The sequence below is a fragment of the Rhodotorula graminis genome (genome assembly GCF_001329695.1).
Source record: "Rhodotorula graminis WP1 unplaced genomic scaffold RHOBAscaffold_12, whole genome shotgun sequence".
Lineage (NCBI taxonomy): Eukaryota > Fungi > Basidiomycota > Microbotryomycetes > Sporidiobolales > Sporidiobolaceae > Rhodotorula > Rhodotorula graminis.
Window position 1 is genome coordinate 235,828 of NW_017264939.1, and position 26,272 is coordinate 262,099.

At 68.2% G+C, this 26,272-nt stretch overlaps 8 protein-coding genes across 8 annotated transcripts in view; 2 read left to right on the top strand and 6 right to left on the bottom strand.

Moving 5' to 3' along the window:
- RHOBADRAFT_55270 (uncharacterized protein) overlaps positions 1-706 on the top strand; it is a 2,640-nt gene extending 1,934 nt beyond the window's left edge. The window contains exon 2 of the mRNA XM_018417761.1: positions 564-706. Within this exon, the coding sequence (XP_018269077.1) occupies positions 564-658 (95 nt within the window). The 3' untranslated portion in view covers positions 659-706. The remainder of the gene's footprint in view (positions 1-563) is intronic.
- An 83-nt stretch (positions 707-789) lies between these two features.
- RHOBADRAFT_55271 (uncharacterized protein) lies at positions 790-1,899 on the bottom strand (the record flags this gene model as incomplete). Its single annotated transcript, XM_018417762.1, has 4 exons — positions 790-892; positions 1,011-1,179; positions 1,251-1,380; positions 1,439-1,899. The coding sequence occupies 4 exons, from the start codon at positions 1,897-1,899 to the stop codon at positions 843-845; spliced, it is 810 nt and encodes a 269-aa protein (XP_018269078.1). The 3' UTR covers positions 790-842.
- A 727-nt stretch (positions 1,900-2,626) lies between these two features.
- RHOBADRAFT_1415 (uncharacterized protein) lies at positions 2,627-3,065 on the top strand (the record flags this gene model as incomplete). Its single annotated transcript, XM_018412185.1, has 2 exons — positions 2,627-2,702; positions 2,854-3,065. Coding segments are annotated over 2 exons (288 nt in total), but the record flags the coding sequence as incomplete, so codon positions are not given.
- A 1,316-nt stretch (positions 3,066-4,381) lies between these two features.
- Positions 4,382-12,471, bottom strand: RHOBADRAFT_55272 (uncharacterized protein; the record flags this gene model as incomplete). Its single annotated transcript, XM_018417763.1, has 16 exons — positions 11,631-12,471; positions 10,858-11,555; positions 10,070-10,777; positions 9,874-10,001; positions 9,717-9,797; positions 9,523-9,554; positions 8,488-8,745; positions 8,255-8,406; positions 6,931-8,183; positions 6,686-6,852; positions 6,188-6,611; positions 6,033-6,117; positions 5,074-5,960; positions 4,942-5,001; positions 4,789-4,865; positions 4,382-4,704 (listed from the first exon to the last, which is right to left on the bottom strand). The coding sequence occupies exons 7-16, from the start codon at positions 8,717-8,719 to the stop codon at positions 4,382-4,384; spliced, it is 3,660 nt and encodes a 1,219-aa protein (XP_018269080.1). The 5' UTR covers positions 8,720-8,745; positions 9,523-9,554; positions 9,717-9,797; positions 9,874-10,001; positions 10,070-10,777; positions 10,858-11,555; positions 11,631-12,471.
- A 362-nt stretch (positions 12,472-12,833) lies between these two features.
- Positions 12,834-13,790, bottom strand: RHOBADRAFT_38691 (uncharacterized protein). The gene is made up of 5 exons (XM_018413550.1): positions 13,673-13,790; positions 13,383-13,592; positions 13,223-13,311; positions 13,073-13,149; positions 12,834-12,998 (listed from the first exon to the last, which is right to left on the bottom strand). The coding sequence occupies exons 1-5, from the start codon at positions 13,774-13,776 to the stop codon at positions 12,897-12,899; spliced, it is 582 nt and encodes a 193-aa protein (XP_018269081.1). The 5' UTR covers positions 13,777-13,790; the 3' UTR covers positions 12,834-12,896.
- Positions 13,791-13,905: 115 nt separating this feature from the next.
- On the bottom strand, positions 13,906-18,642 carry RHOBADRAFT_17299 (uncharacterized protein; the record flags this gene model as incomplete). Its single annotated transcript, XM_018412360.1, has 9 exons — positions 13,906-14,218; positions 16,166-16,197; positions 16,274-16,459; positions 16,527-16,970; positions 17,033-17,132; positions 17,205-17,596; positions 17,657-17,792; positions 17,853-17,966; positions 18,035-18,642. The coding sequence occupies 9 exons, from the start codon at positions 18,640-18,642 to the stop codon at positions 13,906-13,908; spliced, it is 2,325 nt and encodes a 774-aa protein (XP_018269082.1).
- Positions 18,643-19,269: 627 nt separating this feature from the next.
- On the bottom strand, positions 19,270-21,969 carry RHOBADRAFT_55275 (uncharacterized protein; the record flags this gene model as incomplete). Its single annotated transcript, XM_018417764.1, has 4 exons — positions 19,270-19,497; positions 19,560-19,684; positions 19,758-20,198; positions 20,721-21,969. 4 exons carry the CDS (start codon positions 21,967-21,969, stop codon positions 19,408-19,410), a joined length of 1,905 nt encoding a protein of 634 aa, XP_018269083.1. The 3' UTR covers positions 19,270-19,407.
- A 409-nt stretch (positions 21,970-22,378) lies between these two features.
- Positions 22,379-25,848, bottom strand: RHOBADRAFT_55276 (uncharacterized protein). Its single transcript, XM_018417765.1, has 17 exons — positions 25,715-25,848; positions 25,575-25,597; positions 25,409-25,477; positions 25,295-25,323; positions 24,916-25,160; positions 24,808-24,837; positions 24,473-24,724; positions 24,279-24,371; positions 24,170-24,189; positions 24,012-24,091; positions 23,869-23,948; positions 23,654-23,798; positions 23,492-23,554; positions 23,406-23,416; positions 23,152-23,263; positions 23,053-23,079; positions 22,379-22,981 (listed from the first exon to the last, which is right to left on the bottom strand). Exons 1-17 carry the CDS (start codon positions 25,802-25,804, stop codon positions 22,614-22,616), a joined length of 1,737 nt encoding a protein of 578 aa, XP_018269084.1. The 5' UTR covers positions 25,805-25,848; the 3' UTR covers positions 22,379-22,613.
- Positions 25,849-26,272: the final 424 nt, after the last annotated feature.

Consider the following 26,272-nt stretch of genomic DNA (forward strand, 5'->3'; position numbering starts at 1 on the left):
GACGACGACGAGGAGGCCCTCATCACCGACGGGTCCGACACGGACTCGTCGTCGTCGGGCCCGGACGCGGCCGACAAGCCGTGGTGGCGCCCGTGGAAGCGTGCGCCGCCGCAGGGTCGTCCCGGGCGTCGCGCCGTGGGGCGACGATGACGCTGTCGCCGCCGAGGAGGAGGAGCGCTCGGGCGCCGGCGTCGCTGTTCGACGATGACGACGAGGAGGAGGCGGTCGAGGAGGAGGAGGAGCAGGACGCCGACGCCGAGGGCGCGAGCACGTCGTCGCCGGTGCAGGCCAAGAAGGCCTCGAGCCGGGCGGCGAGCACCAAGGAGCAGAAGGCGCACGAGGCCAAGGCGCACGCGCTCGCGCAGCAGGAGGCCGACGCGCTCGTCGAGGACGACGCGGCCGAGGAGCAGGACGTGGCGGCGCTCGTCGAGGCCGACGACCTCGCGTCGCTCGAGGCCGAGGACGATGATGACGAGTGGGTCGTGGGCGAGTCGGCGTTCCAGCAGGAGCGCGTCGTGCTCGCTGCGGCGGCCGGCAAGGTGGCGTGGGTCGTGAGCGTCGATTGCGCGGCCGAGGCCGACATCGAGTGAGCGGCGGCGCGTTCTTCCTCCACGAGCTGGATCCTCGTGTACCTCTGTCTCTCTCTGTTCATCTGTAGCTTTTCCCTCGTCCAGACACGCTGTAGCCATTCATGAGCATCCTCTCGGTCTCGCACGGTCTCGCTCGGACCCCTCTCGAGAGCGCTCTCCTCTCGTTCTCGGTCTCGCTCGCGCTCTCGGACGGACTCAGGGCAGAGATCAATGCTGCTCGTCGTGTTGCACGCCTCGGCGTTGCCCTCGCCGTCAGACTCGCACGCTCGTGTCGCGCCTGGTGAGGTTTTTGAGGTCTTGCTCTGCGGACACGTGCGAGCGGGTCAGTACGCAGCAACCATCTTCGCCACACGCCCGCTGCCCGTCTACTTCAACGAGTAGACAAAGAGGAGAGAGCGAGAGGGAGAGGGGAGGACGCACCGAGTCCCCAGACGTGGGCGCGCAAGCTGAGGAGGTCGACGTGCTCCGAGTCGAGGAGCTTGCGGTACTCTGCGCGCAGGGCCTGGACGTCCTTTGTCGAGGCGGCCGAGTTGGACAGCTGGGCGTGCGAGTCCTCGAGGGCGGCGATGCGCGAGAGGTGGGTCGCCATCTGCGTGTGTGAGGGGGGGAGGGCGTGAGCGTGGGAAGGAGAGGAGGGGAGCGGGGTAAAGGGGGACGGACCTGCTGTGTGCTGCCCTTGAGCTCTTCGACCGAGGCGAGGAGGGTGGTGCTCGCGTTGTGGTAGTCGTCGAGGAGGCGGAAGTAGCCGTAGCCACCGATGGTGGTCAGGCCGAGGAGGAACCCGATGAGGCTGTGGCGTGTCTGGGTCAGTCCGGTGCGCACAGAGAGGGAGAGAGAGTGGGACGGACCCTCCACGGAAAGCGCCGACGGGTTTCCTGACGCGCGCGAGGGGAGCTGGGGCCGGAGGCTCGGGGAGGGGTTCAGGTTCGAGGCGGTCTGGCTCGGGTGCAGGTGCGGGTGCGGGCGCGGGTGCGGGATCGTTCGAGGTGGTGCGGAACTGTCCTGGTGGCGGGGTCGAGGTGGCGGTCGGGGTTGGTGCGGCGGATGCGGCGGATGCGAGCGGGACGGGGAAAGGGTCGGCGGTCGCAGTGGTGGTGGATGCCGATGGCCCGTGGTCGGTGTAGAGGGCGTCTGCGGTCGTGTTGGGCGACTCGACTGTGCTCTGGGCGGGCTTGTGGTCGTGTGGGTGGGGCGGAGCCGACGTGTTGGAGGGGGGGACGGACGACACCGAAGTTGCGAGGGCGCGCACGGTGGGGACAGTGCGGGGTGCCAAGAGGGCAGTTGTGCGGCACAGCTGGGTGCGCAACATGCTCGAGGCGGGGAATGTCGGCGAGAGGACGACGAGTGTGGGCGACCAGACGAGTGTCGGGCTCTCTCTCCCCTCGACCACACCGGCCAACCTCGCTCGGCTGAGCACTGGCTCCACTCGAGCTACTCCCTGCTCGCCCGACACCCGCCCCGACCAGCGAGCAACCCGCCGCAGCCCCTCCCCACCCGTCACCCTCCTCATCTCGCCCTTCATCAGTTCCCCCTCCTCACTCCACCCGACGCACCTCGACCCACTCGCCCACTCGCACAACTTGCTCACAACTACTACTCGGCCACCCGCACGCGCACCAACACCCGGCGCACCGCCATGGCCCCCTCGATCCGCCTCCCCTCGGATCGGCCCTCGGCCCTCAGCCAGTCGCTCGCCAAACTCCGCCAGGTCAAGGGCCTCCGAGACCTGCGCAAGTGGACCCTCAAGTCGTTCCCCCTGCCCGACCTGCCTCTGCGCATCCGACCCGTACGTTCCTCCCCTTCCCACAAACCCCTCCCCCACTTGGGCCTCGACTGACTCTCTCTCCTCTCTCCCCTCGCGGAAAACACAGGCCTTTGTCCTCCTCACCTTTCTCTCGCTCCTCGTCCTCTCCCTCCTCGGCTTCCACCCGACCCTCGCCCACCACCTCGCGCCCCCTCAAGTCCCCCTCAGCGACAAGGTCCTCCACTTTGTGTGCTTTGCCGCCGCCACCGCCCTCTTTTACGCGTGCTGGGTCGTCGACGAGAGTGCGAGGAGGGTCGCAGTGTGGAGGTACTTCAAGGAGGCGGCCACCGTCGTCGTATGCATGCTCGGTCCGTCCCCCTCTCCTCGCTCCCCTTCCCTTCCTTCCTTCCTCCCTCTCCCATCCCCTCCCCTTCTCTCCCATCTCCTCCCTCCTCCTCTCCCTCGCAATCCTCGAAAAACCTCTCCCTGACTCTCCCCACGGCCCCCACTCTCCCGCAGTCGGCGGCATCGGCTCCGAGTTCCTCCAGTCGCTCCTCCCCTACAAGACGTTCCAGCCGGGCGACGTCGTCGCCAACCTGCTCGGGTCCGGCATCGCCCTCGCCCTGTCGCACCACGGCGCGCGGCAAGCCCGCCGCGAGGCAGAGCTGCGCACGCTGTACAGCGCGCTCGGCGACATGCCGAGCGACGATGACGACGACGAGGACGAGGGCGGCGTGGGGCAGGACGAGGCGAGGCGCCCGCTCAACCGGGCACGGCGCGACGAGCGCGAGAGGGAGATGGAGGAGGGCCGCTCGGGTGCGCGTCCTGCGGCGGCAGGCGCGCCCACGACGACGGCGGCGGCGGCGAGTCGCCGGCAGGCGCAGGACCCGTGGAGCGCCGGCGACGACGAGATCTTTGGGCTCGGCGGCGACGACGACGACGACGAGGTGGGGCTAGAGGGAAGGAGGGAGGGTGGGAGCGCGTTGGCGGGGCGAGGGGCGCGAGGAGGAGGAGGAGGTGCAGGAGGAGGAGGAGGAGGAGGAGGAGCAGGACGGGTCGAGGGCCCGCTGTAGAAGCCTCGAGGCGCACCTCTTGTGTCGTTGCAGCTCGGTATTCTCTGCGTCTTTTGATGAGAGCGCGAACTGCGAGAGTCGAGCAGGCAGGGGGCCTCAAAACCTCGAGCGTCGAGGAGGAGGTCTGAGCGCGCACGACGCGACGCAGCCAGGCAGCCGCGGCGGCAGCCTCGAGCGCGAGCTCGTCGAGACCGTCCACGCTCTCAAGCATCATAGCTGCCGCTGTGGGCCAGGCATGCAGTCTCGCGCGAGTCCGCCGAGCTCATCAGCCGGGCCCGGCTCGAGAGCAAGCAATGCAACGAAGCGGGCTCGTCCTTTCTACCTCTTCCTCCGTCGCACGGTCAGTCGTGCGCACGTCGAAGCTGCTCAAAGACCGAGCGAGAGCGAGCCCGAGCCAACTCGTCGCGAGCAAGAGGACAGAGAGCGCCGCTCGGGCCTCGCCTCAGCTCGTCCGCCGCCGCCGCGCCGGCCTCGAGCCACCTCTTGCTCTCGCTCTCGTTCCCTCTCGAGAGGCGCACAAAGGTCGAAGAGACGCATGCTCGGGGTTGCGAAAGAGGGAACGTGTATGGGGTGGATCGCTACATGGACAAGCACGGGGAGGAGGACAGAGAGAAAGCGAGAGGGAGCGGGGTACAAAAGGACAACGACGCTCGTCCCAAGTCGGCGACGAGAGTAAATAGGTCGACGTAAAGGCCGAGCGAGCGAAGAAGTTGGGGGTACAGAGAAGAGAAAGGGCGGGTACGGCTTGACTGCGAGAGAGGTTGCGAGTTGCGGGAACGAAAAGTGGGGGTAGGCGTGTATGGGGTTGTCGTACGGCGCAGCTCGCGAGGAGCGCAGAAGAAAGACGGGACCGGTCTCGAGAGGGGACGGGGAGAGAGAGGGAAGGGGTATCGATGGGGAAGAAAAGGGGGGTATCGTGGCAGCTTTTGAGCGCCGGCGGTCGCCGACGACGACGACGAGGCCGTGAAAGAGGATCAGGCCGTGTTGGCCCTGCCGTCGGGCGACGTCGGCGAAGCGTCGCCCATGGCCGCGAGCCCGCTCGCCTTGAGCGGCTGCCCGACGCCAAAGCCGAGCCGCAGCAGGTCGTTGTCCTCGACCTCCTCGACCTTGACCGACTGCTTGAGGACCTCGTCGGGCTCTTGACCCTTGGCGCCCGACGAGGCGCCGAGGACGGGCTGCGGGCTCGGCGGGCGCTGCGGCGCGTCGTCGGCCGGCGACGACGACGAGGGCGACTTGCGGTCGCGCCACCACTCGCTCAGGAGCTGCTCGCCGGCGGTAGGCTCGACCTCGGTGCCGTCTGCGGTACGACTCGAAGAACTTAGTGCTCGGGCTCGTGTAGGATTCGGCACGAGCGCAAAGCACCAGAGAGAGTCGGACGCACCTCGAGAGATCTTGATCTCGCGGTTGCCGTTGAACGAGTTGCGGATGTGCCGAGTCCGAGCGAAAGGAAGAGGAGCGCTGCAGGGATTGGAGAGGGAGAGGTCAGGGCGGGCTCGAGGGACGAGAGAGGCGGAGAGAAGGGGCCCGAGCGCACACTTGGATCCACTCGATGGCGAACGGTGTGCCCCACGAGGCCGTCCGAGCGACACCAGGTCTGCGCACGTACAGTGAGAGAGTCAGGCCGTGTCCCAGAAGGCGAGAGAGGACGAGAGAGAGAGGGGCGTACCTCGACTCGGTGACGGTCCCGGACGGGCTCGGCACCTCGAGCGACTGCTTCGAGCCGGCCATGGCGTCGAGCCTCGCATTCCTCGCCTGCGCCGCATTGGCGATGAGCTCCTTCCTCGGGCTGTCGGGCCCGTTGCTCACGCTCAAGCTCGCGCTCGCGCTCGCGCTGCCGAGCTCGCCCGGCGACAGCGACGGCTCGCGCTCGTTCTCGCACCGCGTCGCGCCCGTGCTGCTGACCGGCTGCGAGTCCGACTGCGGCGGGACGCTGCTGTCGAGGCTTGCGGCGCGCCGAGCGGCCTCGGCCGCAGCCGGCGGCAGGTGCAGGTTGTCGGCCGTCTCGCGCGCGATGAGGTCCTGCTCGCGGCTCATGGCGAGCTGCACCGACAGGGGCACGTCGCGAGTCGGGTTGCGCGCCGAGAGCGTCGTGGGGGCCGAGCCGCCGCCGTTGCTGCCGCCGCCGCCGCCGCCCGTCGTGTATGTGGGCGTGCGGTTGGCGGACGGGGTCGTCGGGGACAGGCCCGACGCGAGACGACCGGCGTACGAGGTCGACGGCGACGGCGTCCATGCTTGAGGCGACTGGGCGCACAGGCGTTGCTCGGACGGCGAGAACAGGGTCGGGCCGGACGACGCTCGTGAGGTGGCGCCCGACACGAGCTGCTGCTCCTCCTCCTCGAGGATCGTCTGCGACGCCGACGACATGCGCATGTCGGTCGAGGCCGAGCTCTTGTCGGCGTGCGACGACCGCGACTGGCGCGACGAGCTCGTCGAGACGGCCTGGCCCGAGATCGGGCCGACCATGCGCGCGTAGCCGAACCAGCAGCCCGAGCCGTTGACGCCGAAGATCAAGTACACGCTGCGGGCCGTGCGGAAGGCCTGGTGGAGGACGGGCTGCGGGCGGGACAGGAGGGCGAGTGAGTCACGGCCGAACGGAAGTTGGATAAGGAGCGAACGAGGACGCACCTCGTTGTGCGCTTGCGTCGCCCACGAGCCAGTCTCGACGGCGCGAAGGAGGTCCTGCTCGTTGTGGCTCTTGAGGATGAAGTAGCTGCGAGGGAAGGAAGGGGGAAAAGTCAGGTTCTTGCACTCGGGGCTCGAGCGGGAGAAAGGGGGCGCACCGTCGCTCAAAGTGCTTGGCCAGGAAGCTGCTCGTCGTGCTGCCCGACCGGATGCTTGCCAGGCTCGTCTCGCGCTCGCTGCGGCCGGCGCTGACCGGGCTCAACGGGCCGACGCTCTCCTCGCTCTCGCGCTTCTCGTCGGCCGCCTCGTCCTCGTCCTTCTTGTGCGCCTGCGGGTGCGCGAGCTCGAGACGCGCGAGCGCCTTCTGCGCCTCGACCATGCGGGCCTGCTGCTCGCGCACGAACGCCTTGTGCATGCCGCCCTGACGCTGGGCGCCGACGCCGGTCCGAGCGTCGTCGCCCTGGTAGCGGACGCGGCAGACGAGCTTCTTGGCTCGCAGGTCGTCGGGACGAAGAGCGACGCCGTTCGAGACGGCGATGGCGTGGCGCAGGTGGAGCGGCGTGAGGTAGTTGACGAAGGCGCCTGCGCGAGGAGGAGGAGGAGCAGGTCAGGGATGCTCGACCCGACTTGAGAAGGCGAGGGTATTCGGGACGCACAGTTGGACCGAGCGATGAGATGGATCGACTCGACGCCGTTCGTCTCGAGGTCGACGAACGGCGAGGCGCCCGGGCTGACGACGACGCCGCACTGCTGCGGCGTGGGCCGACTTTTGAAGAACTGCCACAGCTCGGCGTGGCTCGCGTCGCTCGGGACGTTGCCGACCCTGCGAGAGGAAAGCGAGTCAGTCACGGGAACAGGCTCGTCGCCGTCGAGAAAGAGAGAGGGAGGGTGTCGGACGCACCAGAGCGCGTGAGGCGAGTGGGTCGGCGGTCGAGGAAGGTCCCGGCGCTTGACGTACCGGCCCGGCGCGCTCTCGTGCGGCCGGGGCCCGAGGGGAGCGCTCGTCATGCCCGCCTCGTTGCCGCTCATCGACGACGGCGACGCGCCCGACACCGACACGGTCGGGTTGGCCGCCGGCGAGCCGATCGACGTGGTGCCGCCGCCGGACGAGTCGCGCTCGCCGAGCGTCGGCATGGGCGAGAAGCTCGAGTGCGGCTGCGAGCCAGACGAGGCGTGCGCGCCGGGAAGAATGGGCCGCGGCGGGATCGGCGGCGGGCCGCCCAGGTGGTGCGGGTGCGGGTGCGAGTGCGCGAACGGCGCGCTTCGTTGCGGCCCGCTCGTCGTGGACCACGACGCGCGCGACGACGGGTGCGACGAAGTGCTCGAGCGGCTCGACGAGATCGGGTACTGGAACGACGAGCCGCGGTCGCTCGCCTGGTCGGGCAGCGGCGAGTACGGGCCCGAGCGCACGCCGGCAAACTCGCTCGGCGACGCCGGCACTGGCGAAAAGTGCCTCTGGTACCCGACAGGGGCCGGTGCTGCGCCCGGGGACGGGTATGCTGGGGCGCTGGACGGGCCGACCGACAAAGGAGGGTAGGCGGGCGGACGAGGGTAGGCGGCGAAAGGCGGCCCTGCGACGGCTGGCGGCGACGGGTAGTACGACATGGGTGGCGCCGTGTAGGCTTGAGGGTACGCCCAGACCGGCGAGCCGCTGTCGTCGTAGACGACCGACCCTTGCGGACTCGGGCCGTACGTGTACGGGACGTGCTGGGCCTGCGGGACGCTCGGGTGCGGCTGCTGCCACCCTGGCGGGTACGCGACGTACGGCGGGCTCACTCGAGGCGGTACGACAGGCTCGTGCGGCGCGAACGGGTGGGCGAAGGCGACTTGTGGTGGAGGAAGCGCATGGGCGTGCGGGTACTGGGCGTTGCTCGACGGCGGTCGTGGCGGGGCGTATGGGACGGCGCCGACGACAGGATATGGACCGGCGTAGAAGCCCGGGAAGGGCGGGCCGGCTTGATACGGCAGGAGGTGCTGGTAGGCGCTCTCGGACGAGACGGAGGGCGAACGCGAAGGAGGGGCCCAGCTCGAGTTGCGCGACATGCGGCGCATCGTCGGCGAGATCGGGCCGTGGTTGAGGGCATGCGGGGCGACGTAGGGCGACTGGGGCGCGCTCTTGGTCGGCATCGACGAGGTGCTGGGCACCGACTCGTGCTGCGAGGCGCGGTACTGGGTGAGCGGGACTGGCCTCGATCCAGGCTCGACAGGATGAACGAGACACGCACAGTGCTGATGATGCTCGTCTGCGACGTCGTGCGGCTGGCGGGCGACCTCGTCGACGAGTAGTTGGTCAAGAACGAGCTCTGGACGCTCCGCAACGCCGGGCGCGTGTGTCGCACGGGCGCATCTTGCGGCGGTGGCGGCGGCGACGCGACGGCTGCGGCACGAGGGAGGGCACTCGAGTAAGCTCGCCGTCCACGAAACAAAGTCGGACGGATCGGAGAAAGAAGAGGCGCACCCGATCGTCTGTCGACCTGGGCTCCCGCAAGCGGTTCTTGACCCTCGCCGTCCTCGCTCAGCTTGAGGGCGTCGAGCAGGGCCACCTCGATGGCTTGCGCGTCCGTCTGCTGCTGCCGCAGGTCGGGGCGTTGCGGACCGGCCGGGCGCGAGGTCGCCTCATCGTCTCGGCGGCCGGCGGACGGTTCGGGCGGGTCCAGCGGCGGGACACGGGGGCGAGAGCTGCTGCTCATGGGCCGGGTGCGCCACGATGGTCGTACTGGTGGCGGGGGAGGGCAGAGCGAGGCGGGCGAGGCGAGCTCGGGAGGTGAAGACGGATGGCGGCCGAGCGAACGCGATGAAGTGGACGGCGGCTCGCGAGAGGGTCGGCAGGCGAGGTGCGCGCCCGGGGCGGCGCTGGCGGCCGTGTACGAGGTCGAGGCGAGCTTGTCGACGAGCTTTGGTGCTTCAAGCGCTCAGATGGATCGAGAGAAGACGCCGAGGAAGAGTGCGGAGAGGCGAGGTCGAGGCCTCGGGCAGGCTGCAAATGCTCGGCCCGTCCGCCGAGGGTTCGAGCGTCGTCGTCGTCGTCGTCGTCGAGCGTGAGCGCGGGCTTGGAGGAGCGCAAGCTCGTCGGTCGGTCGCTCGTGCACGCAGAGCCCGAGGAAGGCCCGCACTGACCGTCCTCCGGGCGTCACTTGTAGATCCGGCGCGGGGAAGGTCAACTCGTCAACTCGGCCGCAGCCCCTTCTCCCCGACGCAAGGCGCTTTCTGCGCCGTCTCCCCGGCTTCGCCGCGGTCGTCAGAGCCGATGTGGGTCCGTTCGACGGCCGCAGGCGAGCCCCGACTCTGGCTCGCTGTCACCTCTCACGACTCGAGCGAGACGACCTCTCGTTGCGCGACGACTCGAGACGCAGAGAGACTGGGTGTGCATAGCAGAGGGGCAGTGGGAGAGCAACAGGAGGTGCAGGTTGGGGGTCTATACGGGGACGGACGGGCGGTGACGAGGAGAGGGAAGAGTCGCCGACCGAGCGTCGACAAGGTGATCGTCGCCGACCCTTGGACCGGCCGAGTGCGCCAGTCGATGAGCTGCGGAAGAAGCGTGGAGGGGCGTGTCAGAATCTCGATAGATCGCTGTTATCGGCCGATGGAAGAAGCTGCTCGTCGAGAGAAGGTCGAGCGAGGGAGGAGGGCAAGGGGAAGGAGGGGGACCGAGGGCGCGTCACCGCGGAAAGAGAGAGCGAGGCGCACTTGGTAAATCGAAGGAAGATGACGAAGATGGCCGACGACGTAGGTGAAGGCGAGAGGGCGAGAGGCGAGTTCGAGAGGGGCCTGCGGGAAGCGAGAGGGTCAGTCAGTCTCTCGACGCGCCCAGGCTGCGCTCGACGAGGCAGGCGACGGGACTCACACTCAAGCTGCCCTGCGCCACGGGGCCGTGATGCCGCGCAGGAGGTACGCCTGGTGGAGGATGCCGCGAACGTAGCCCGAGAAGGTCGACTGCGGCGTCCCGACGACCTCGACGGCGCGAGCGGCAATCTGTGGGCGAGGCGCAACGCGAGTCAGGAGTGCGCATGCTACGAGAGAGAAGAGAGAGAGGTGCGCACCTCGGCCTCGAGGAAAGGGAAGAGGTAGCGCGCCATGGCCTGCCCGTCCCAGTCGCTGACCCACTCGTTGCCGCCCTCGTCGACGCCCTTGCCCTCGACGAGCGCCTCCAGCTCTGCGACCGGCTCGTCGTTGACCTCGCTCGCCTGCGCAAAGTCGCTGAGGAAGAAGATGCAGGGGAACCAGCGGTTGAACGGCGCGAGGGCGGGGTCGGTCGTCGGGCTGCGCGAGTCGGTCGCGATGTAGAGCGGCACGTTGAGGCGGGCCAGGTGAGGCGTCGCGTGGACGTCGTGAAGAGGGCGGCGACAGTGAAGGGACGAGGCGATCGGCTGGGCGGGACCGCCCTTGAGCGCACGGCGGTCGAGGCCGGAGGAAGCGAGGGCGAAAGGGAGCGGCGAAGAGGGAGCACGGCCGTCGCCGAGGTGCAGGTCGGCCTCGTCGTAGTCGTCGTCGATCTCGGTCCACGGCGAGACCGGGTCGAGCGCAAGGGCGCGCTTGAACCGGAGGTGGGCTGGCGGCGCCGGCGACCCGAACGCCCTCGGCTTCTTCTGCCGACCTCCCTTGCCCTTGCCCTTCTTGCCCGCCGACTTGTGCGCAGGCGGGCTGCTCGAGACCTCGGCGAGGAGGGCGTCGACCTGCGCCTTCTTGAGCCCGAGGACGTCGTGTCCGAGTTGGCGGAACACGTTCTGCATGTTCGACACGGCCTTGGACTGTAGAGAGTGAACGAGGAGAGTCAGTCGACGTTCTCGAGCAGGAGAGAACGAGAGAGAGAGAGAGACTGTGGGCGCACCTTGAAGACACCGTCGCCGAGGCGTGCGTGCGCCGCGACGTACGACCCGAGCTGGTCGCGGATGCGGTCGCTGATGGCGTCGAGCCCGCCGCTCTCGAGGACGACGGCGTTGGTCGTGTCGTCGAGGAGCTTGCGGTTGCCGTCCTGGACGAACTTGAGCCGCGCGCTCGAGAACAGGCTGCCGAACTGGAGGAGGCGCTTGCCGCCGAGGCCGGCCTCGTCGCGCAGGTCGTCGAGCTCGATGCGCGACGTGAACTGCTTGACGCTCATCGGGGCGTCGCGGTCGTCGAGGATCTGGTACGAGCGCCGGTCGGCGTCGGCAAACTGGTGGATCTCGTCGGGGCGCAGGCCGAGGCCTCCCTCGTCGAGCGGCGCCGTGAACCACGACGACGACGAGTTCCACCGGTCGACGAGGGACCGGCCGGCGAGCAGGCTCGGCGAGATGAGCCAGTCCCACCCGGTGTACGTCCACTTGAGCGGGTCCTCGCACGCCTCGCCCACGCTGACGGCGTGCGCGTTGGCGAGCGTCACGAGGGGCTTGTCGGGCTCGAGACCGGCCTTGCAGCGCTCGGAGAACGCGACGCGGAACTTGGGGTCCATTTCCCACGGGATGGGCGAGCCGAGGCGGGCAGGAGGGAGGAGGAGGGTGCGGTTGAGGAGCTCGGCGAGGACGAGAGCGTTGACGAGCGACTTGCGCTCTGCGGGAAACGGCGTGTCAGTAATCGTGAGGGAGAAGGACGGCCAGGAGGGGTGGAGGAGACAGAGCGACGCACGGTTGTGGAAGCCCGAGTGGTTCTCGAACGAGAGGAAGCGCATCTCGCCGGCGACCTTGGGGTCACGAGGCACAGGTCGCGGATACGGGTTGACGTTGAGCACTGGTGGCCGGGGTGAGGCCCTCGAGGCGGTCGCGGTGTCGACGTCCTGCGTCGCCTGGACCGCCGGGTGGTCCTCGACGTCCTGCGCCGACTCGCCCATGCCCTCGCTCAGCAACCCCTCGTCCGCCGCGTCGTCGCCCTCAACGTGTCCTCCCGACACAGCGGGCGCCGCCAGGGGCGCTCTCGCGCCGTCGACGCCCTCGCTCCGGCCTGGCGGTTCTCCTCCGCCCTGCCACGTCCCGCCCGTCCAGCTCTTGACCCCCTCGACGCTTGCCGGCCACCCCTCCCGCACGCTCGTCGCGTACCCGTCGCCGCCGTCGACCGGGCCCGCTCCCGTCGAGACGAGCGCGATTCCGCACACGAGCGCGACGACGACGAGTGCGGCCCAGCGCCTCGCCGAGGTGCGCCGGGCGGGTTTTGGTGCAGGAGCGGCGAACGGCGACTGGCCGACAGGCGACGAGGGCGAGGTGGGCGTGAAGGTGCCCGAGCCGGGGTGACCGTTGGCGGACAGCGAGGTACTGCGGCGGTGCGAGGTCGAGTGGGGCGAGGCAGGGTCCGACGCCGAGTGGAACGAGCGCGGGAGGAGCGGGTCGGTGGCACCGCCGGCTGCGCTCCCGTCGCGGCTCGAGGGCGAAGACAGGCCGGACGAGTAGCCGGCGGACGCGGCGGGCGAGATGAGGCGCGGGAGGAGGTCGAAGGGGGACGACGAGGCGCTGCGGGGTGCGCGCGGTGTCGGCATGGCGCCTGGTGGTGCAGAGTGCGCGTAGCGTCGAGGTGCAGGTGTGCGCAGAGAGGGTGAGGGGGAGCAAACGACGAGGCGAGGTCGGTCCCGGGTTGACCAGCGCGCGTCGTCGTCGCGTCGTGTCGGTCGGACTTTCCGCTTGACGATCTTCGACGAGGATAGCTCTCACCGGCTCGCAAGGGGAAGAGCCAGCGCGCAGCTGGACAAACAGCAGCAGAGAGCTCTCGAGGAGAACGCCGAACCAGACACCGAGCTGCGCCCGGACCAGCAGACGCTCGAGCCGCCTTCTCAAGGACAGTCGTTCGCTCGAGACGACGGGGGCAACTCGCTCTTGCTCTCGAGCACTCTCTCAACGACGGCGAGCTACTCACTGCACGTATTGCAGGTCCGAGCAAGCAAAAACCTGAAAAAAGCCCGGCTGCTCAGTACGCGACCCAGGGCTTGTTGGCCGCGCACCACGCCTCGAGCGTGCGCCAGAATTCAGCAACCGTCGACTTGTCCGTGTGCCGCTTCGACTTGTCGACCTGTTGCAGGCGGACGAAGGGGTCAGATCGCGCGAAAGAGAGAGAGAGAGAGAGGGAGAGCGAGACGGGCGCACCCTGAGCTCGCTGACGTTCCACGCCTTGACCTTGGCGTTGGGAGGGTCGGTCGTCCATTGCGGGTACACGCCCTTGACTGTGAGCGGCAGGAGGGAAAGGGTCAGTCGGCTCGAGGCGACGACGACGACGAGAGAAAGGGGTCGACGCACCGTGGTGGAACAGCTCCTTGGGCTCGCTCCACTTGTACGGCTTGAACTGCCACTCCTGGCCCGTCGTCATGACGCACACGACGCGCTCCCTGTGCGCGAAGAGACGAGGTGTGAGCGCTCGTCCAGGCCGGACACGCCGAGAGAGGAAGAGGGGACGCACCACGCCTCGTCGAGCTTGCCGCCGCCAAACTTGCTCAGCGCCTCGACGCTGTCGACGACAAAGTAGCGCGACTTGCGCGTTTCTGCGCCTGGTGCCGAGGTCGCCGACGACCGCGCGTGGTTGACGAGCACGACGTCCTCGACCGTGTTGCCCGGCGTGTTGGCGTTCTCGGCGGCGGCTTGTGCTCGTGCTTGCTCGGACGGGATGAACCTGGAGGCCCGCAAGAGGTGAGCGACGGTCGGCGCGAGGCGAGGGAGGTGGGGAGAGAGAGGGCGGGCAAGTTGACGCACCTGGCCTCCTCGAGAAACGCCTTGACGTTGTGCATCGTGATCATGGCGGTCGACGAGGGCGAGATGATGATGATCGGGTTGAGCTGCTTCTTCTTCTGCGGCATCTTGGGCGCGGGAGCGGCGGCCTGCGCCTCCTTTTTCCGCGCCGGGTCCTCCTTGAGCGCCTTGAGCCGCGGCGCCATGAGGGCCCGGACCGACTCGAAGTTCTGCAGGCGCGAGTCGGTGACGACGAGTCAGGTTGTGCGCTCGGCCAGACGAGGAGCGGGGCAAGGGAAAGGAGGGACGCACGTTGATGCGCTCGCCTCGCAAGACCGTCTCGCGGTTGTGGTACGCGCCGCCCTGCTTTTCCGTCTTGATCTCGTTCGGGCCGACGACGTGACCGTACTGCGGGCCCTCGATGATGGCGAGCATGCGCTTGACCTTGTCCTGGTCGTCGCGGTTGGGGATGTAGCGCGCCTTCTTCTGCGGCGGCTCGGCCCCTCCTGCTCCTGCTGCTGCTGCTGCTGCTGCCGCCGCGCTGCCCTGCCCCGCCGCCGCATCGCCGACCTCGCCGTCTGCCGAGCGCTTGACGGGTGCGCCAGCGAGAGGGCGCACGCGGTTGTCGGGCCCTTCGGGCGGGCCAGAGCCGCGCAGGTAGTCGAGGACGGCGCGGCGGTCTGTGGCCGGGACGAAGCCGACGCCGCTCGCGCCGGCGTTGCGGATGTAGACACCGAACGCGGTCTCGCGCTCGTTGAAGGCGAGGAGGAGGGTCTGGAGGTCAAAGGTGGGCGCGGCGGGGTCGTCGACGTCGGTGGGCGCCTCGGTGAGGAAGCGGGTCGGGGTCGTCTTGGGGAAGGTGCGGCCCTGGCCGAACGAGATGTCGGTGCACGCCTTGAGGTCGAACACCTCGGTGCCGTCCTGGGCGAGGAGCGAGATGGGCTTGCCGGACGAGAGGGCAGCTCGGAGGAGGACGAGAGGGTCGGCGGACGCCATGGCGGTTGGGCTGGATGTGGTCGCTGTAGCTCTGCGAGTCGGTGTGCGGGCTGGCTGCGCTGCTCGTGGCGCTGCGCTGGTAGAGTCGGGTCGAACGTCGTCGTCCTCATCTCCTCCCGAGACTCGCCCCCGCTTGCGCTCCCACTCGACACCGCTTGGCCTCAGACCTGCACTCGCTGCAGCTCAGAGCTCTACCACTTGTCGCCGCATCCGACGCGCGCGCCTCGAGCTGTGCGCCGTCCCCCTCGCCTCCTCCCCCCCACGTCCGTCCCCTCTCTTGCCTCTATACCTCGTGCAAGGAGCTGGAGCACATTTCCTTTCGTAGGGACCGACCAAGCATCCTTAGCGAGTCGGCTGTGGGCTTGAGCGGCCCTTTGACTGGTGCACCTGCCCTGCAACCGCTCCCGAGGGAGGAGTGCGCCGCGTCGCTTCCTCGAGCGGCGCGAGCGACGAACGCTTGCACTCTCGAGGGGTCAAGTTCGACGAGCCTGGTCGAAGCTGCAATCGAGCCTTTTGACCTGTCCGTGCGACGAGCGAGAAAACTGGAAAGCCGCCACGAGGGCCCGACCGTGCTCTCTCGCAAGCACTTCGAGCCTCGCGTCGAGGAGAGACAACTCGAGTCGAATGGCAACAGCAACGAGAGAGGATACAACTACACCTGGAGCGCCTCACGGCCGACTCATCATCTCGCTCATGAGCCCGCCGAGTCCCCTCCTCCTCATGCGCTCGACCTCGGCTCCTCCTCCTGCGCCCGCCCCGCCCCGCTCCTCGTCCTCCTCGTCGCTCATCGGCAGGCCAAACGGCTGCGCGTCTGTCGGCGCGACAAACACGTCGCCGTCGAGCGCCGACTCCTCGTCGATGGCGTCTGCGCCCGGCCCGCCGACGGCGCCGAGCCGCCCTCGGCGCGACGCGCTCGACGCTCGCCCCGCTCGGTAGCCTGCACCGGGTGCTGCGGCGCCGGGACCGAGGCCCGAGGTCGAGGCGAGGAGCGCGCTCTGCGCGAAAGCGCGGTCGTACATCCTCGCCTTCTCGGCTCGCAAGTGCGCCGCCGCCGAGCTTGGGTCGGCGCCTTCCTCGAGGCGCGCAGGAGCAAAGCGCTGCCGAGCGGCGGCTGCTGAGCGAGGCTGGGCGTGGGCGTGCGGGTGAGGCTGCAGGGCGGTCGAGGAGGACAGAGTCGGGTGGCGCGAGTGCAGCGCCGACGGGGCGCCGTACAGCGACGAGGTCGGGTGGTGCGGGTGCGGATGGAGCTGAGACGAGTGCGGGGCGAGGTGGTGCGACGGACCGGCCTCGGTCATCTTGCTGAGGAAGAGGGACTGCGTCTGGTCCCTCGGGACCCACGCCGGATTGGACTGCGACGACGAGCAAGCGCGGTCAGTATCGTGCCCCGAGTCCGGCCTGAGAGAGACGGAGAGAAAGGGAGAGAGACGCACGGCGGCGAACGTGAGGAAGCTCTTCTCCATCTTGCCCTCAGTCGACTTCCACCGCTCGTCTCGCGCGCTCTGCTGCACGGGCGCGCCAAACTTGGCGTCGCCGTGCCGCTTGAAGTCGAACACCTGCGGCGGGTCGACGACGTGTCAGGATTGGCTCGAGGCTGCACTCGAGAAGGAAGAGAGAGAGAGAGGGACGCACGGCGAATGAGCAGACGTAGCCGAGCCCGTCGACGTGCACGGTGAACTCGCGAAAGAAGTCGACGACAGGACCGGCGCAGTCGGGGAGCGAGTACCACAGGACGAACGGCGTGATGAGGACCGACAGGAGCTCTTGCACGAAGAGGACGATCTTCATCTGGAAGAGCTTGCCGAACGCGACGTGGACCTGCGAGCGTCGAGAGAGCGAGTCAGTCGTGGTAACGCGAAAGAGAGAAGGACGGAAGTGGACGCACCTTGGACGAGTGCAGGTTGTCCTTCCATTCGGCGGGCAAGTAGTGCGTGTGCTCGACGATGCCGCGCATGAGCTCCTCGGGGTCGACGACGCGGTTCTCGTCGGGGACCATGCCGCGCGCGACGGCAAGAACGGTGCCGAATACGCCGATGTAGAACAGGACGGTGCGGCCGGGCGTGATCTCAAAGTGGAGGAACGCGTCCGGGTCGATGAGCGAAAACAGGATGAGGACCGCCGCGAACGAGCCGGCGAGGAAGGCGACGAAGCGCGACACGAGGACCGTCTTGGCCTTGGGGTAGTGGTTGATGTACTGGTCGGCAAGAGGGTGGGCGAGCGCGAGGCGGTGCTGGAAGTGGTGCGGCAGCTCGTTGAACTCGCGAAACTTCCACCGCGCGAGCGGCGTAAACTGGCGCGAGCCGATCGACGACGGGTTCTTGTGGTATTCCTGCGGGTGAGGATGCGTGTCAGTTCGACGTCCTCGGACGAGGGAAGAGGAGCGGGACGAACCTCGAAGTAGCGGAAGAAGGAGTACGTGACGAGGTACAGGACGATGAATGGCGCGAACACGGCGTTGATCCCGGCCATGAGGATGAAACGACGACGTAGCCTGTGCGCAAGAGTAAAGAGTCAGGATTGGCTCGCAGGAAAGGGACGGAAAGAGAGAGAGAGAGGGACGCACGTCTCGACGAGCTCGCGCTTGTTGCGCTCGCTCAGGAAGGCCCTCCTCACCTGGCCGTCCTTGCCGAACAGGAACCCGAGCAGACAGAAGCTCAAGTTCCACTCGAGCGTCTGCGTGAGCATGCTCTTGCCGAACCGCGATTTGCCGAGCACGCGCCCGACCGTGCTCCGCAGCGGGCCGGGCAGCGGCAGCGACAGGTCGAGGAGGCCCTTGTTGAACAGGGCGATGAGGTAGTTCTCCTCGCGCATGATGCGGTTGGCGACGTCGTGCGCGTCGAGGCGCTCGGTCGGCTGGCCGTTCGGGCCTCGCGTCGAGAGCGCCGACGGGTGGCTCGCGCGCAGGTCGGACAGGCGGGCGACGATGGCGTGCCACGGGATCGTCTGGATGTCGCTCTGCGTAGGAGACACAGGGTCAGTACGAGAGCGTGGTGAGGCTGAGAGAGCGAGACGCACCTCGGGTACCTCGAGCAGCTCGGTGTAGAACTCGTGCATCTCCCACAGCCGGCGGACGCCCATGCCGAAACGGACGACGCGCCAGGCGTAGAAGGCCGCGACGATGATGAAGACGAGCAAGGTGAAGCCCGACATGCTGCAGGAGGAAGAGGCGTTAGTCGGGACACGACAGAGAAGGCGACGGGAGGGGACGCACCGGCTCGTGCACCTCGGGATGACGACGTCGGACAGGTGGTTCGAGTGCCAAAGTCGCGGATAGTCGATGCAGCCGATGAGGAACGTGCCGAAGCCGATGACCCAGCCGACCGTCCTGCGAGGCGAACGCGGCCGGGGTCAGTGCGCGCGCTCTGCGAAGAGAAGGAGGAGGGGTCGACGCACAGGAGGTTGAGCGTGCGCTCGAGCCCGATAGCCCAGATGCCCTTGCCGACGTAGTACAGGTACACCTGCTGGAGGAACCCGTCGAGGTCGCCCACGTTGACCCAGCGCCACAGCGCGCGCTCCTTGGCGCTCATGCCCGCCGCCCACCGTCGCCCGGTGATAATGCCGCCGAGCGGCCCGCCGCGGCTGCGCGAAAACCCTGCACCGCCCGAGCTCGACGACCGGTCTGGGTGCGCGACGCGGTGGGCGCGCCGAGGGTTGTGCGACGAGCCGACGAGCGGGATGCGGGCGGTAAAATCGGGCGGGGCGTTGGCGTCGTCGTCGTCCTCCTCGGTGTCGTCGCCGTGGGACGAGTTGGACAGGGCGGAAGGAGGTGGCGGGAGGGAGGCGGCGATATGGTCGAGGTCGTCCCTGTGCGCGCAAGCTGCGTGAGCGCCGGTACGGGAGAAGGGGGAGAGCGGGGCGAGGGCGCACCTGGATCTCGGTCTCGGCGGCTCGGCAGCACGCACAAGGTCTGCATCGGGCTCGTCTTCTTCTTCCTCGTCCTCCTCGCCGACGCCGACGCCGCCGAAAGGGAACCCTTGCCCCTCGTACCGCGTGCCGCCCATCAAGCCCATGAGGCTCCTGGTCCCGATCGCGCTCCTGCTCGCGCCGAGCCGCCCTTTGCTGCTCGAGCTCGCGAACGACGACGGCGGCGAGCGGCCGGCGCGGTGCTGCGGGTGGTTCCGAGGCTGGACGACGCTCGAGGTGGGGGTCGGCGAGGGCGAGTGAGAGCGTGGTGAGGGCGGGACGGGCTCGTCGTAAAAGGGGTCACGTGCATCGTCGTCGAGGGCGAACGGCTGGTCGGCGTGGGGCGGTGTGGCGGCGTGAGGGTCGTGGGGAGATGAGCCCGGGTGGGGGTACGGCGGTCGAGAGGGAGAGGGGTGGCTGAGGACCGAGGGCGAGCCGGGGGCGAACGGGTCGTCGTCCGCTGGTGCTGGCTCGCTGTCGAGTGCGCTCGCGGCGAGGTCGGGGCGTGTCGCCGCGGTGGAGGTCGTCGTCGTCGGGTGAGGGGGAGGAGCGGCGTCTGCCTCGTCGAGCGGCTCGTCAGGCGGGTTGTCGAGGTCGAGATAGACGCTGTTGGCCGGCAGGAAGATGGACAAGGCGTCCCCAAAGCGCTGCGACAGGGGCATGGTCGCGGTTCGAGCCAGAGTCCGAAGCGACCCACAGCGAGCGGGCGGTGCACCTCTCATTCTCGGCGGCAACGGGTCAGATCACGAAGGTACAGCGTGCTATTAAGCGTTAGAGTATGCCGGGGAATGCTAAGGGCAAGAAGGGGGATCGCTACATGATCGACGGACTATGGACACTGGCTCCTCGACACAGACGGCCCTCTAGCCCTTGCGGATCGTGCTCTGGCTGCCTGACCGCGACCGCGCAAAGCCCATCTCGACACCGCTCGACATGCGCTTCATCAATCCGGGCTGCGAGGCGAGAGAGCGAGTCAGTCTCGGCAGGAGAGGAGGAAAGGCGGACGAGGACGCACCCTCCTCGACGAGTTGGACGCCCGCCCCTCCTTAAGCTTCTCGATGCGCTCCTTCTCTGCCGCGGCTCGCTCCTCCCGAGTCATCGGCTGGTCGGCCTCGACGAGCGGGGCGAACCAACCCGAGCCTGCGCGCGAGGAATGAGTCGGTCAGTACGGCTCGCCGTCCTCGAGAGCCAACACAGGGAGAAGTGGGCGCACCGGTGCGGAACTGCGACCACAGCCCACTCTTCGACTCCTTGTTGGTGCTCGACGCTCGCGACACTGGCGGGCTCGGGCTCGCCTCCTCGGACACCCGGGGCAGGTCCTCCTTGAACGCGTCGGCGAGCTGCCGCGACACCTCGCTCGGTCGGGTCGCGAGTCCTGGTCGGCCCTGCGACGGAGCTGGTTGCGCTCTGCTGCTGACTGCGGAGAGTGGCGGCGAGACGGAGGGCGAGCCTGAGTGGATCGAGGCGAACGAGAGGTCGAACGAGGGGTCGCGAGAGGAGAGGTCGAGCGAGGCGTCGCGCGACGCGGCGTTGAGGGACGGGTCGCGGAAGGGATTGGACCCGAACGAGGCGGCTCCGTCGAGCGATGGCCCGCGAGACGAGGTTGGCGAGAGGCCGGCGGGGACGGCGAGTTGGCGGGAGCGCAGCGGGTCCACTGCGGGCGAGCGGTGGGTCAGCTCTGCAGGCTCGTCTAGAGGAAGAGGAGCAGCAGCTCACTCGTAGATGTGCCGGTGGAGAGCAAGGCGAGAGCTGCTGCCCCGCTCGCCGACCCTCTGCTCCTCGTCCAGCCGCCGCCTTGCAGCTGAGCTAGAGCGTAGCGCAGCGTACTAGTCTCTGGACACCACACTATTGCCTGGCGCGGCCGAGAGCTCGCCCCTTTCCGTGCCCGCTCGCCTCTCCTGCTCGAGCGTCATTCTCATCAGCTCGAGCGTGAAGCTCCTCGACGCAAGTCCGTGCTGCTCTCTGCCGCTTTCGAGACCTTCTTCGAGCTGCTCAGAGTATCTCGCCAGTCGAGCCGACCCGCTCAAGAGTCGTCTCTCCTGTACCAGCTCCAGCTCCGCTCGAAGCTCGCCAACACGGCCTCGCTCGCCGCCCACAGACTGCTGCAGACCGTCTCAAGCTCGCCTGCATTACTCCGTCTCAAGCTACGCGTCCGACGTGCCCTCGCCCGACCCACTCTCGCTCGCGCCCGTCTGCCCGGGTGCCGCTCCTGCCGCCGCACCGACCCTCGCGCCCGCATCCTCCTGCGCTGCGGCGCGATCCTGCTCCTGCTGGCGCGCCTCGAGTAAGGCGATGCCCGCAGCGTAGACCCGGTCCATGAGGGTGCCGTGCATGAGAACCCCGATGAAGTGCGCCCCGACCGCGAGCGCGAAGAGGTCGGCGCTCGGCAGCAAGTCCTCGTCGGCGGGCTCGCCCTCGTCCTCGCCGGGCGCGCGCGCGAGGTCCACGTGCGTGAGGTGTGCGAGCAGCTCCTCGTTGAAAAAGAGGTCGTCCAGGTCGGCGATCGACAGGCCGACGCAGGCCACGAGGCCAACGGTGGACAGGTGGCGGAGCGACGCGAAGGACGGGATCAACGTCGGTGTCCACGCGTGGAAGCCGATCTTTGACTCGAGGTTGACGAGTCGGACGAGCGAGTCGGCGGCGAGGCCGGGCCCGGGCGCCCCCTGCACCAGCACGAGGGCCTTGACGAGCGCGGGCGCCTGTACGGCGTCGAGAAGGGGCGACAGGTCCTGCGGCGGGCCGGCGGGCGAAAAGTCGCAGAGCGCGAGGTGTGTGACCGAGGCGAAGCTTGACAAGAGGCTGAATGCCGCTTCATCGCCGCTCAAGTTGCCGCCCAGGGCGAGGAGGGTGATCGGGGAGAGGAGCGGCTGCGCCGACACCTCGGTGCTCGACATGCTTGTGGGCGCCACATTCGCCGCGAGCAGTTCGAGCTCGCGGAGCCGAGTGTACTTGTGGAGGTTGCGGTAGTGGTTCGGGTCGAACAGGCTGGTCGGCCCGTCTGGTGGGCCCTTGATCCGGAGCTTGACGAGGCGAGGCAGTACAGGCGCTTGGTCGTCTGCGGCCTCGAGAACGACGCCGACAGCCATCGGGGAGTTGTCGATGTGGAGCGCCTCAACGTTGACGAGGCGGCGAAGGAAAGACGATACCTCGACTCGAGTAGGCCCGACGACGGCGTCGTCCTCGACCATGTCCAGCGCGACGCCGACCATGGCGGCGCCAACGTCCGAGGACCAGTCGACGACCTTGCACAGGCGCTCAAGATGCACGCGCTTCTTGACCTGGACCTTGCCGAACGCGAGACGACGCCCGACAGGCACGAACGCCTTTGAGAGGCGCGCGAGGTACGGCCCTTGTCCCGACTCGTGCACGAGCTCGCAGATCATGAAGACGAGCTCGACAGGCAGGCGCGCGAGGTGGTCGGTCATGGTCGAGCTGCGTAACAGGCGAGGGGCGGGTGAGCGGGGCGTGCGGAGGAGAGGGGGAGCGGGCGGAAGGTGGCGACGAACAGGAGCTTGCGATACTTGTGCGTCGGATGCCGTACTGGTACTAGATGCGTGTCGGGCAGTCTCGCGATGCCCCGAGACCTGTGAGGAGAGGGAGAGGAGGGGGATCAGCTCGGCGCTGATGAAGACGAGGAGGGGGCGGAGGGGGGACGCACAGTGCTGTGGGAACCGGTGGGCGGGCCCTTGAGATGTACCAGATGGGATGCGTGTTCTGCAGCGCAGGGGCGCGGTCGAGCCGGGCGACGCGAGCGGTGGAGGGGCAAGGAGAAGCGGCTCTCTCGTGGGCGACCTCGCTCGCGTCGCAGCCTCTCTAGCATCTCGCGCGTGCAGTCAGAGTCACACAGGCTGGTTTCACGAGATGTATCTACAAGGCGAGGACCGGCTCGCGAGTCGCTCGACGTGACGGCGAGGAGGAAGGGGGCAAAAGCGGTCGGAGCGAGGACGCCGACAGGCAGAAGGGTCGGAAGGAAGGGGAGGGTGGAAGAAAGGGAGGGAGCGAAGGAGGGAGGCCGATGTGAGAGAGAAAGAGATCAAGCCGCTCCACCGCCCGACGAGCGAGCGCCCACTCAGCGCCTCGCCTCCTCCTCGTCCGTCTGCTCGATCGCCTCGTACCCCCTCGCCTGCCCAGGCCTCGGCGTCGTCGGCCTGCTCCCGCCCACGCTCCCACTCGCGCTCCCCTGCCCGCTCCACCACCCCTTGACGGCCCTCTCGCCGTCGCTGCCCCGGCCGGGCAGGCTCGCGCCGCTGAGCGTCCGGCGGTGGTTCCTGTCGCGCTTGGGCACGACGGGCGGCTCGACCTCGGGGCCGTGAGAGTGCAGCTCGCCCCGGCGGAACGAGGGGAGCGAGTGCGAGCGGCGCAAGGGGGCGCGCTCAGAGTCGAACTCGGTGTCGGACGCGCCGAGGGTCGGGCCGGGCTGGTCGCCAAAGAGCTCGTCTGCGTATGGGGCAGAGTTCAGTAAGCTCGAGAGAAAGAAATCATGAGAGAGAGCGGAACGGTCGACGCACCCATCTCCTCGAGCGGCACACCGGCAGCTGCGCACGGCGAACGAGAGTCAATGCCTGCAAGTCGCACGAAGAGAGAAGAGAGAGAAGGCGACGACGCACTCTCAGGGTAGGCGAAGAAGACGAGGATGAAGCTCAGGACGCAGAACCCGGCGTGCATCGGGTACAGGCGCCACTCGATCGTCTCTTGCAGGATGGGCGTCATCTCGCCGACCTGCGGGCGGCAGGAGAGGGAGAAGGCGAGTGCGGCGAGAGGCGGCGGCGAAGCAGGAGAGGGACCGGGCAGGGCAGAGGGAGGTGAACGGGACGAGGTCAGTGATTGCGCTTTCTCTTGGCCTCGAAGACGGCCGACGCACGATGTAGTTGCCTGCGAGCACGTCAGGCTCGTCAGTATACGTGTGACGAGGGCAAAGGAGGGAGGGAGGGTGAGAAGGGGACGCACAGAGCCAGTTGGTCGCCGTCGCGAGCGAGAAGCCCTTGATGCGGAACGCGTTGGGCAGGATCTCTGTGTGCGCCGCTCCACAAGTCTTAACGTTCTGCTCCTGCTCCAGAGAGAGAGAGAGAGCCTCGGTAGAGATCGCGAGAGGAACGGGCGGCGACGCACCTGCCGAGAAGAGCCACGCGACGGGTCCCCAGCTCGCGCCGAACGCGGCGTTGTACGCGATGACGCACCCGACGACGGCGACGGGCGTGTACGACGCGTCGAGGAACAGGAAGAAGCCGAGGAGCGACAGGGCGACGGCCATGACCTGTGTGAGCGTCGCTCGAGGGGGTCAGTGCGGGCGCGAGAGAGGGTAGGAGGGAGAGAGGTCGACGGACGGCAGCGCCGCTCATGAGGATCTTGCGACGGCCGATGCTGTCGACGAGGTACCAGGTCGGGATCGTGCTCAGGATGTAGACTGCGTGAGTGCGGAAGGGTGAGCTTGCGGCGCAGAGAAGGGGAGGGCGAGGGAGGGACGGACTGATTGCGTTTATGCCCGTCATGAGGATGGCGTCGCGGCCGATCCAGCCGGCGCTCTCGAACACAAGCGGGGCGTAGTACCTGCAGGCCGGGAGGGAGAGTCAGCTGTCGTCCTCCTTCACCTGATCTGGCTCGCTCATGGGAAAGGCGACGACGCACGAGACGATGTTGATGCCGTTCTGCGCCCGTTCGCGAAGAACAACCGTCAGTCACGTTCTCACACGACAGAGGACTCGACGACGACAGGTCGAGAGAGGGCCGGACGCACGAACTGGGCAAAGAACTGGGCCGACATCGAGATGAGGACGCGCGACTTGTAGCGGCGCCACATGGCCTTGTACGAGCGGTCGCCGTATGCGCGCTGTCGCGAAGGAGGCAGGGCTGCGTCAGGGTCCGTCGCAAAGGCCCACAGAGGAACAGAGAGAGGGAGAGAGAGAGAAGGCGCTGAGGCGAGGGACGTACCTCGGCGAGCACGCCCTCCTTGATCTCGCGGTACTCCTCCTGCGCGCGCTCGTCCTCGGGGTCTCCATCGCCGTGCAAGTCGGCGAGGACGCCCATGCCCTCCTCGTCCTGGTCCGTGTCGAGAAGCCACCGGGGCGACTCGGGGAGGAACAGGGTCCCGATCGCGAGGACGACGCCGATGACCGACTGCATGAGGAGCGGGAACCGCCACGAGAGGTCCGACTCGATGTAGCTGCAGCCGTAGTCGAGCCACTGTGGGAGCGAGGGGAACAGGCGTCAGGACGCGGGCTTTGAGAAGGCCGAGGCGAGGCGACGAGGCGGGACAGGGGACGTACAACACTCGAGGCGTAGCCGATGATGTTGCCCTGCGAGAGCCGAGGAGGGTCAGTCGTCGAACGCCCAACTCGGTGCTCGGTCTGGCAGAGAGAAGAGGGAGGACGCACCGTAAACTCGATGCAGCCGAGCCTGCCGCGGTTCTCGGACGGCGAGATCTCGCTCTGATACACGGGGACACACATGCTGAGGAACCCGACGCCGAACCCGCTCGTGATGCGGCCGAACACCATCATGCGGTACCCGTTTGTGAAGGCCTGGAAGAGGCCGCCGATCGAGAAGATACAGGCGCCGACAAAGATGGTGGCGCGCCGGCCAAAGATGTCGCCGACGCGGCCGGCGATGAGGGACGTGACTGTGACCGGGCGCGAGAGGGGAGACGAGGAGGGAGAGAGGGTACGAGCGGGACGGGGGAACGGGCAAGAGTCAGCGCCTGTCCTGTTTACCCAACGACAAGCGACGAGCGGGTCCATGCAAAGCAGGACTCACTCAGAGCACCAACCTCGAGAATCGCGACCCTGCAGTTGAGGGAGAAGGGCGTGTGAGCGTGCGTGCAGGTCCGAACGCTCGTCGCCAGGGCAGGCAGAGAGAGGCGGGACGCACATGGTCGCGAGTTCTGCCCGAGTCGGTTGGTGGAAGAAGGCCTTGAAGTAGGGCTGCGAGATGACGCCTCTGCAGGTGCGCGACGAGGCGAGGGAAGGTGGAATGGGAGGAGATTAGCTCGGCGACGGGCGGCGCGGTGAAAGAGAGGGCGGGAGAGGGGACGCACGACATGACACCTTGATCATAGCCCTGTCGTGGCGCGCCGGCCAGGGAGCAAGGAGGAGGAAGCGGGTCAGTGAGGTTCGAGGTGGGGGTCCGGTCCGGGGAGAGGTCGGAGAAAGAGAAAGAGGAGGGGTCGAGACGCACGAAGAGGAAGACGCCGAGCGAGGCAAAGATGGACACGCGCAGGACGAGGGCACGACTGGTGCCCGGCTGGGCGACCTGGTCGGTGCTCATGGTGGGCAGACGGGGCGAGGGCGAAGTCGACGACGACGACGGGGAGATGAGGACGAGTAAGGGAGCGACAGGGCTTGGGGCCGCAGGCGGGGCGGCTCGGTGGGCTCAGGGGGAGCTCTGCTAGCCTCTGAAGAGCGCAGCAGGGCGCACGAGGCTATGGGCGAGGGTGAAGAGAGCAAGTCCTCGGCCCGCGACCGGCCGAGGCGACGAGCCGACCTTCTCTTCGTCTCACTCGCACGCGACGCACGCATGGCCACCATGGCGCGCCCTCAAGAGTCGGCAGAACCCACCGTCACCGTCCTCGTATCGGTCGCGCTCGCCCTCGTTGCGTACCGCCTCGTCGCAGCACTCGTCCCACAACTCGCCCCCCACCTCGTCGCAAAGGGCCTCTGCGGCAAGGACATGCTCAAGCCGGGCTTCAAGCGCCAAGAACCCGCCCTCGCCACCCCGCCGACCCGCGACGGCCGA

Bases quoted from the DNA above. Each gene is read 5' to 3' on its own strand.
- RHOBADRAFT_38691 (XM_018413550.1), bottom strand. From the start codon at position 13,776: ATGCCGCAGAAGAAGAAGCAGCTCAACCCGATCATCATCATCTCGCCC. The intron at 13,150-13,222 runs GTGCGTCGACCC...TGCCGCTCACAG, and splicing joins CAAGGAGCTGTTCCACCACG to TCAAGGGCGTGTACCCGCAA. The intron at 12,999-13,072 runs GTGCGCCCGTCT...CGCCTGCAACAG, and splicing joins GGAACGTCAGCGAGCTCAGG to GTCGACAAGTCGAAGCGGCA.
- RHOBADRAFT_55276 (XM_018417765.1), bottom strand. From the start codon at position 25,804: ATGAGCACCGACCAGGTCGCCCAGCCGGGCACCAGTCGTGCCCTCGTC. The intron at 25,478-25,574 runs GTGCGTCCCCTC...GCGCACCTGCAG, and splicing joins TATGATCAAGGTGTCATGTC to AGGCGTCATCTCGCAGCCCT. The intron at 22,982-23,052 runs GTGCGTCGACCG...CCCCATACGCAG, and splicing joins TGTGCCGCTCGAGGAGATGG to ACGAGCTCTTTGGCGACCAG.